At 37.3% G+C, this 9,139-nt stretch overlaps 1 protein-coding gene across 2 annotated transcripts in view; it reads right to left on the bottom strand.

Moving 5' to 3' along the window:
- Nucleotides 1-9,139, bottom strand: part of LOC108969401 (titin-like) — a 33,902-nt gene that overhangs the window by 22,720 nt on the left and 2,043 nt on the right. For both annotated transcript variants that reach the window (XM_018934092.1, XM_018934093.1), the window contains exons 2-4: nucleotides 8,119-9,139; nucleotides 7,696-7,926; nucleotides 10-7,323 (exon numbers count right to left, since the gene is read on the bottom strand). In XM_018934092.1, the coding sequence (XP_018789637.1) occupies nucleotides 10-7,323; nucleotides 7,696-7,926; nucleotides 8,119-9,139 (8,566 nt within the window). The remainder of the gene's footprint in view (nucleotides 1-9; nucleotides 7,324-7,695; nucleotides 7,927-8,118) is intronic.

Genomic DNA, 9,139 nt, shown 5'->3' with positions numbered 1-9,139 from the left:
TTGGTGATACTTCGAAGTCTTCAGTTTCTGACGTTGGTTGTTCTTCCACAATGTTTAATTCCTCTGATGGTATTTCCTCAATTGGTTTAGGTACTCCTTCATCAACAGTAACTATTTCAGAAGGAATATCCTCAGGTTTGTCTTCTTCAGCAACTTTAACTTTATGTTTAGTTGTTTTCTTTTTCTTTGGTTTATCTTGTTTTTCAGTTGGTGATACTTCGTAGTCTTCTGTTTCGGATTTTGGCTGTTCTTCCACAATGCCTACTTCCTCCGATGGTATATCTTCAACTGGTTTAGGTACTCCTTCATCAATTGTAACTATATCCGAAGGTTTATCCTCAGGTTTCTYCTCTTCGACCACTTTAACTTTTTGCTTAGTTGGTTTCTTCTTCTTGGATTTTATTTGTTCCTCCTTTACAGTTACTTCGAAGTCTTTGGAATCGTCCACAGGTTGTTCTTCGGTAATTGTTATTTCTTCAACAGAGATTTCTTCATTCACATCCTCAGGCAGTGTATCTTGAACAGAAATTTTTTCGGAAGGTACGTCCTCGGGCTTATCTTCCTCAATAACTTTAACCTTTTCTTTAGTCGGCTTCTTTTTCTTAGATTTAGTTGGTTTTTCAGTGGATTTTATTTCGAACTCTTCAATGTCAGAAATAGGTTGATCCTCAACAATCGTTATAACTTCAGACGGCACATCCTCAATCTTATCCTCTTCAACATATTTAACCTTTTCTTTGGTAGGTTTCTTTTTCTTTGGTTTCTTATGCTCTTCCGTTGCTGTTACTTCGAAGTCTTCGGTTTCTGATGCAGGTTGTTCTTCCGTAATTTTTATCTCTTCTGATGGCATTCCCTCTCTGATGTCTTTTGGTACTGTTTCTTGAACTGCAATTGATTCTGAAGGCATTTCATCGGGCTTGTCCTCCTCAACAACTTTAATTTTCTGTTTAATTGGTTTCTTTTTGTTTATTGGTGTTTGTTCTTCCGTCACTGTTGCTGCGAAGTCTTTAGTTTCAGGTATTGGTTGTTCTTCTGTTATCTTTATTTCTTCTTCCTGTGGAGTTTTTTCAATGGTATCCTTTGGTACCGTGTCTTGCACAGTAACTGTATCAGAAGGTGTGTCTGCAATTTTGTCCTCCTCAATTACCTTTACCTTTTGTTTGGTTGGCTTTTTCTTCTTTTTCTTAAATTCTTCTTCTGTTGTTGTTATCATATATTCCTGCTCCTTAGGAGAGATCTTATCAGCTTCAACAATTTTTATATTATCAGTTGAATCCGGTATTGTTTCGATATTTTCAACTTCACTTTCCTTAATAGTTACTTCAGCCAGTTTCTCCTCTTCAGGTTTTCCTTCGTCCGTTACTTTTACTTTCGATTTAGTGGGTTTCTTTTTCTTTGGTTTAGCCTCCTCTTCAACTGTTGTGATCTCATAGGCAGTTACGTCGGGCTGAACTGGTTCTTCCTCTACAACCATTGTAGTGAATTCATGTACATTCTCCTCTTCTTTAACACCTTCATCCTCAGTTTGTTTTATCTTATGCTTTGGTTTTTTATCTGGTTTTCTTGGAGTATCTTCAATTTCGTCGTGTTTGTATTCCTCGAATATTTCTGCTGGGATTTCATCGACGATTTTGGCAATATACTCGGGCACATCTTTAGTCTTTAATTTCTTAGTTTTCTTTTGTTTAACTTGTACCTCTTGTGGTGTGTCTTTATTCTTGCTGGATGTTGTAGCTATGACCGTGATTTCAGCTTCATCATTGCTTTTATCGTGTACTTCAATAATGTCTAGTACTACTTCTTCCGGTCCCTTTGTATGCTTAACTTTTTTCTTTTTAACAATCTTTTCTTTGATCTCGCCACTTTCGTCTGTCGTCTTTTCTTTTTCGACAGTCTCCTCGATGATTTCTATTTTGTATTCTTCATCGATATCTTCCTGTGGTGTGGTTTCGGAAACAGAAACAGGTAATTTCTTGCTCTTCTTTGGCTTTTCAGGAGTATCTTCTTCAGTCAGCGTTACAGTCATTTCTTCATCTGGTTGCGGTGATGATACATCCACTTCCCTAACTACTACATCCTTGGATGGTTTCTTTCTTGGTTTCTTCGCCTTCACCTCTACGGCATCTGTAACGTCGATTTCAAAAGATTCAAGTTGCTCCTTTATAGGTTCTTCTTCTTTTGTAGTGACTTTCTTTTCGGGCTTTTTCTTCTTTTTCAATTTTATTGGTTCCTCCAAGTCGACTCTCTCATATTTCTCCAATTCAGTTTTTGGTATATCTTCTTCAATTAGTTTATAGATATATTCCATAAGATCATCTTTTTTAACCGTCCTTGTTTTCTTTGGCTTTTTAATATGTAGTTTATCTTCTTCCTTTGAATCGGGTACTGTTTCTACCTCTTGCACTATTACGGTAACCTCAGAAAGTGGTGAGTTGTCTAATTGTGTCTCAATTATTTCTATTATTTCTTTTTTCGGACCAACTGTTTTCTTTATCTTACGCTTCTTCGTTGTCTGTTTTACTTTTTCACCACCTTCATCGACAATTTCCTGTACATCTTCTGTAGTTTCAATTTCTTCTACAACAATATTATAATCTTCCACAGGTTGTGTTTCTTCTGGTTGAGTTTCGGTTACTTGTTCCTCACGTTCAAGATTTTCGGTGGTTTCTTCAAACGATGAGACGTGTACCATAAAATCTGATGATTCTTCATCCGGTTTTTGTACATCTGATTTCTGTTTCTTAATTTTCTTGGTAGTCTTTTTGGTGGGCTTTTCAGATACTGTCGATTCGATAACACCAATCTGGTATTCGTCCGTCGTTTTATCAACTGTTTCAGTGTGTTCCTCTACCAAATCAACTTGATCCTCAGGTACATCCTCAACTGGCTGTACATCTTCTTCTGTGACTTTGACTTTATGCTTTTTGGGTTTAGGAATGCGTTTCTTCACGTAATCCGTTGGTGCTTCGACAATTTCTTCCTCATTTTCGGAGACTATTTCACGTTCGAAGAATTCATCGATGACATTCACTAAATAGTTCTGTATATCTTCCTTTGGTACATGTTTTGGTTTCTTTACTATCTTTTTAATTGGCTTAGCTGGTTTTTCCTCATCAACAGTTACAGGAGTCTCGTCTATTTGCACAATTGTTATTTCGGCTATAGGTTGATCTGCTCCTTCACTTATTTCCGATATTTCGAATACAAACTCTTTGGGTCCTTTCTTACGTTTGACTTTACGTTTAGTAATTGTTTTTTCTTTGACTTCACCAGTATCATCGGTCTCCTTGACCGTTGCAACGGTTTGTTCAATTTCTTCCAAAGTAACAGGAGCTTCTTCAATTACTGTTGTTTTGAGTTTCTTTGGTTTTTTAACTTTAGTGGGACGTTCTTCCGTTATTATGTCATCGAATTTCATTGGCTCAACTTGTTCGTCAGTCACACCAATTCTGTAATCTTGATAATCTTCCGGTGCTGGTTGCTTTTCTTCGACCACCACCTCAGTGATTGGTTCTTCAATTTCTTCCTCCTTTTCGCTGGGTATTTCTTCTACGTCGAATTCATGTATTGTAACAGCAGCTCCATCCACGACTTCAACTGTTTTCTTGTGATGTTTAGTTTTCTTTTTAGGTTTCTTTGGTGTTTTACCAAATTCGATTGGGGTAAATTCTTCCAATTCCGTTTTCGTTATTTCCTGTTCTATTAACTGCTGCAAGTATTCGTCGAAATTGTCTTTTGGCGATTTCTTCTTTTTCATCTTAGTAACTTTAGTTTGTTCCACTGCAGGTTCCATTAAATCAATTGGTTTGACTTCTGTTGTTGAGACGGTAATCTCAACTTCGTCGGGTTTATTTTCTTCAAATGTTTCCACTACTTCTATAACATACTCTTTGGGACCTTCTTTCTTTTTGAGGCGGCGTTTTGTTGTTGTTTGTTTCGTAATCTCTCCTTGTTCGTCAACGATTTCTGTGGTCGTAACTTCGGGAAGCGATTCTTCAATTCTTACAACATATTCTTCGGTTTTTTGCTCTTCTTTCGGTTTCACACGTTTCACTATCTTTATTTTCTTTACATCCTTTTCTTGTACATCGATGGCATAGTCATCGATGATAAGAGTTTCCTTAATGTCGATTTCCTCTTCAGATTGTATTCCTACCTTTTGTGGTAATTCCTCTTGAGTGCCTGGTTGTGTCTCCGTAATTTTGTATTGTTTTGGCTTCTTCGGTTTCTTCTTTTTCTCTTCGACACCTTCTTTAACAGGAGAAATATCGTCAGTTATTGGTTTTTCCATTTCATCGCCTGTCGCCTCTACTATAGTAGTCCTGAAGAAAACATCATCTACCGTTTTTTCAACTAGTTCTGGAATTTCTTCATATTCTTTAGGCTGCACTGCAAATTCTTCTGGCATTTCTTCTACAACCTTCATGACGTAATCCTTGAGTTCTTCCTTTTTGACTTTCTTAGTCGTTTTCTTAGGCACAGGTTTTGGTGTTTCTGGCTGTGGTGTCACTGTTTTCTCGGCATCTTCTGTTGTTATTATAGTTACTTCGGCTTCAGGCTCATCCTTGGCCTGAGTTTCAATAACTTCTACAGTATAGATCTTGCCACCCTTCTTCTTCTTAAATTTACGTTTTGTGACCGTTTCTTCTTTAATTTCACCACTTGGCTCTTCTTTTGTGACAACTTCAACATTTTCAGAGATTTCTACAATGCTTACCACATCACCTGTGGCCTTTTCTGGCACTGTCGGAGGTTCTTCTGTCGTTATAACTTCTTTCACAATATCCTCTTTTTCTGTTTTGCTGGGCATAGTGTCTTTAATCTCAACTGAAAATTCAGCCGCTGGCACTTCTGCCGTTTCTTCTGTCGGTTGTTCTTCCAAAGGCACTATTTTCTTTTTTGATTTTTTCTGTTTTGGTGCTTCCTTGGGTGCAGACTCTACAACGTCAACTTCCAAAGAGTCCGGTATTTCAAGCACCGCTTTTTGTGGCACCTTCTTTGTTTTCTTTGGCTTTTTAGGTTTGCCGTCGACATCGATTTTCTCATACTTTTCAAGTTCGGTTTTGGTAATTTCGGCGTTGATTAGTTTTTGTATGTATTCATCCAGTTCATCCTTCTTCAGCTTCTTCGATTTTTTCTTTTTCGGTTTTTCTGCTGTTGAATCAGTGGACGGCGCTTTTTCGGTGTCTACAACAAGCACTTCATAAACAGTTTCCTTTGAATCGGGTCCTGTTTCTCCTGTTTCGACAATTTCGATCACTTGTTCCTCGTCGCCCTTCTTATGTAGTAGCTTACGCTTTTTGCGTATTTCTGTTTTAATTTTGCCATCATCCTTTACAATAGTTTCCTCAATGAATTCTGGCTGTAGTTCTTGTATTTTAATCTCGTAGAAGTCCACCGTATTGAAATCATAAATCTTATCTTCTGGCGCTTCCGTCAAATCGGCGATGAAGTCGTCGAGTTCATCCTCCTTCATTAACTTGACACGTTTCTTTTTCAATGTTTTAGGTTTTACGCGCTTTTCAGTGGATTCACTGATATCTGTTGTCGTTACCGTAACTTCATATGTTGGTTGATCTTCTACATTCACCGCTGGTATTTCAATGATTTCTATTATGTTTTCCTCAGCAGGAGTTTCTTGTTTAATTTTACGAATTTTCTTTGTACGTTTCTTAATCACTATCGGGGCCTCCGGTGCGTCCGGCTGTTCAACGTCCTCTGGTGCGAATTCGAGTATTTCAATTTTATGGTATGGCTTCAGCTTAATACCTTCTTCCTCAACATCAAGTTTATCACCCTGTGGTTTACGCAATTTCAATTCCGGTTGTGCAGTATATTCCGTTTCCTTTGGTTGTTGCGGTTTGATAGGATATTGTATTGTCTCTGGTTGCGGTGTTGTCTTCTTCTTGCGTGTATATCTAGGTTTATCTTGTGTTTCATCAATTTCCGGTTGTGAGGTGTCCGTTCCCTCTGAAATCTGTTCTTCACCAGATTCCACTTCATCAAAATCTTGTGGTTCGAATTGTATGGAAGTATCACCAACGCCCGGTTTACGACCTCTCTTCTTCCGTTTTGGTTTCTCTACGGTTGGCTTTTCAGGTGTTTCTTCAACAATATCTTCGATTACATCCTTTGATATTGGTTTCAAAGTAATCTGCTCAATATCATTCGAACTCTCGGGCACCTTTCCCTTGCCTAATTTTAGCTTCTTCGGCTCGTCAGCAGTTTGTTCCTTTGTCACTTTCTTTGGTCGTTTATATTTCTCCACCTTTTCAGGTTGTCTTTCTTCTTCCACTTTCGTGTCCTCATATGTTTCGAGATCCAATGTTTCCAATTCCTTTTCAGGTTTCTCGCTGTGTTTCACTTTAACGCGTCGCTTTTTAATAACACCAATTGCTTCGTCCATATTTCGCGATAATTCACCACAGCCGCGTATCGGCTCCAACTCGGTTATAGTAGGCTTAAAGCAATATGGTGCAAATGGTATGAAATTAATCCAGCTTTTCAATTTGAAATTTTTAAAAGCTGCTGTTTCCTTCTTCGGCTTCTCTTCTTTAGGTTTCTGTTTCGGTTTCTTTAATTTCAACATTTGTGGAAATTCTGCTACTGATGTAATTTCAAGTCTCTTCGATTTTTTCACCTCAACACTTTCGATTTTCATTGGCACTAATTTGATGGGTTTCGGCGCAGCCGTTGTATTGCTACGCGCCTTCTGTGGCTGTTGCAATTCCGTACGCTTATATTCTTGTAGCACAGTTTTAGGTATTTCTTGTTCTATTAGGAACTGTATATATTCATCCAGATCATCCTTTTTCACCACCTTCTTCGGCTTACGTTTCTTCTTCATTGATGGCTTTTCATCGACCTTTGCCTGCGGTGTATCAACCAAATCTTCAACAATTTTAACATGTTGTATATCTTCCGGTTGCTCGTCATCCTCCGAATGTACAACCACTGTACTCTCTTCTTCCTTACCTTCTTCTTGTTTAGTAACCACTTCAATAACTTGTTCACGACCATCGATCTTCTTTTTAATTTTACGCTTTTTAACCACTGTTATTTTGGGTTCAACCACAATCTTTCCTTTTTCTTCGTCTTCGACCACAACCACTTCAACCGGTCGTTCCACTTCGTAGACCTCTTCAGGCATATACTCTATAATCACTTCTTCGGGTGCTTCGTCGATATTTTCAAATGGTTTATGTGTAGTTTTCTGTTGTTTCTTAATTTTATGTTTCGTTTTCTTATCTGTATCTGGTGTTTGTGTAATGTCTTCGAAGACATCATCTGGTTCTGTTATTGTGTACTCTTTGCTATCTTGGTCTATACAAGAGAAAATTTGGGTCTACGTTAGCTCTAAACAGTATCGGTAGCACTATTTCTTCTTTATTTTCTATCAACTAAGTAACTGTATATTTTCTAAAACCTACTTAAATCTAATTAGACATGTTGTGCAGTCACATTCATATAAATATTATTTAATGTGCAACACAAACTGTCTGAATTTAAATACAAAGAAATACGCGCAGACATTACTACTTTCAAAATTTTATGCAATTAAAAAAATATCTACAATGTTGAAACAACAAAAATGCCATCTTATATCAAATTTTTTCAGTATGTAGTTTAAATTGTTTGTAAATATGTGTAGAGAGGTACGTATGTAGTTTAATAATAGCATGTATAATAATTCACCTGTGTATCCGTCGACTTCTACAATTTCAACATTCTTTAAGGCGGTCTGATCATCATATATAACTGGCTCGGTATCGCTAAGAACTTCTTCAATGACGATGCCTTCCTCCTCGGTTATTTTCTTACTTTCTGTTTCAATAACTGTTTCGCCGTCTTCATTTTGTACCGATTTGAATGTAGTAACGAAAACTGGTTTTTCCGTTGTTAAGTGTTCGGGTGTGGGTTTTTCCTCTAATAAAGGTTTGTATATTGATGAAATGTTAATATATATATATATTTATGTTGTTCGTTTTTTTAGTTACATAAGTAAAAGTTTGCAACTGCCATTAAAAATGTTAGTTTATAAAATAATCGAGCTCATAGTATACAAATATATTAAGTGATAGTGTAGTGCTGTAGTGTTGTATTGTGTAATCATCTTACCCTTGGTTTTGTGTAGTGTTTTGGTTTTCTTTTGTTTCGGTGTCTTTTCTTTTGGTGTCTTTTCATCGTCTAATTGGCTAATATCGATTATATCCGCAATGCTATCATCACTAACGACACGTATAAGCGAATAGGGTTCTTTGCCTTCTTCCTCAATTGTTTGGATTTGATAAAATTCAGGTTCTGGCGATATTTCTTTCTTAAATGTTCGGGTTTTGGTTACTTTTTGTTTGGGTTTTCTATTCTTATCGATAATCTCCGAGACAATAATCTCCTCCGGCAATTCCTGCAATGGTGTCGGAACAACAGTTTCTTTTGTCGGCTGCTCCTCCGGGAAGGGTTCATCGTATTCTTGTACAGTCACTTTAATTACAGGCACTTTTTCGAATTCTTCTATGGTTTCAACTTTGGTAATCTCCATTTTTGGTCCGTCAATTTTTTTAATAATTTTGGTTTTAATTACTTTTTTTGTCGGAGTTCCATCTTCCTTTTCTGATATGACAATCGTTTTTTGTTCTGGCATCTCCACAATAGATACTTCATCGGTGGGTTTCTGCACACGAATTCTTTTCTTTAAACGTGCTTGTGATATTGTTTCGACAAACGGTTTTTCTTCAATACTAACAGTTGTTTCTGGTTGTTTATCATCTTCTTCAATGGTTTCGATCTTGGTGATTTCCTCTTTATCACCCTTGACTTTTTTAATCACACGTGTGCGTATCTTCTTCTTTTTCGGTTTACCGTCTTCGGAGATGGTCTCAACTACACGCACCTCTTCCGGCATTTCTCTAATTTCCTCGGTTCCTTCCTCAACAGGTGTTTCTTCAATTGTGACGGTGGTTTCTGGTTGTTTGTCATCTTCCTCAACGGTTTCGATTTTTGTGACTTCCTGTTTGTCACCCTTGACTTTTTTAATTACACGAGTACGTATCTTCTTCTTCCTTAGTTTACCGTCTTTGGAAATGGTCTCAACTACACGCACCTCTTCCGGCATTTCTCTAATTTCCTCCGTTCCTTCTTC

This window comes from Bactrocera latifrons, unplaced genomic scaffold (genome assembly GCF_001853355.1).
Source record: "Bactrocera latifrons isolate USDA-ARS-PBARC rearing strain unplaced genomic scaffold, ASM185335v1 scaffold_251, whole genome shotgun sequence".
Classification (NCBI taxonomy): domain Eukaryota; kingdom Metazoa; phylum Arthropoda; class Insecta; order Diptera; family Tephritidae; genus Bactrocera; species Bactrocera latifrons.
The sequence above is the reverse complement of the archived record's forward strand: the minus strand, read 5'-3'. Positions and strand labels throughout refer to the sequence as shown.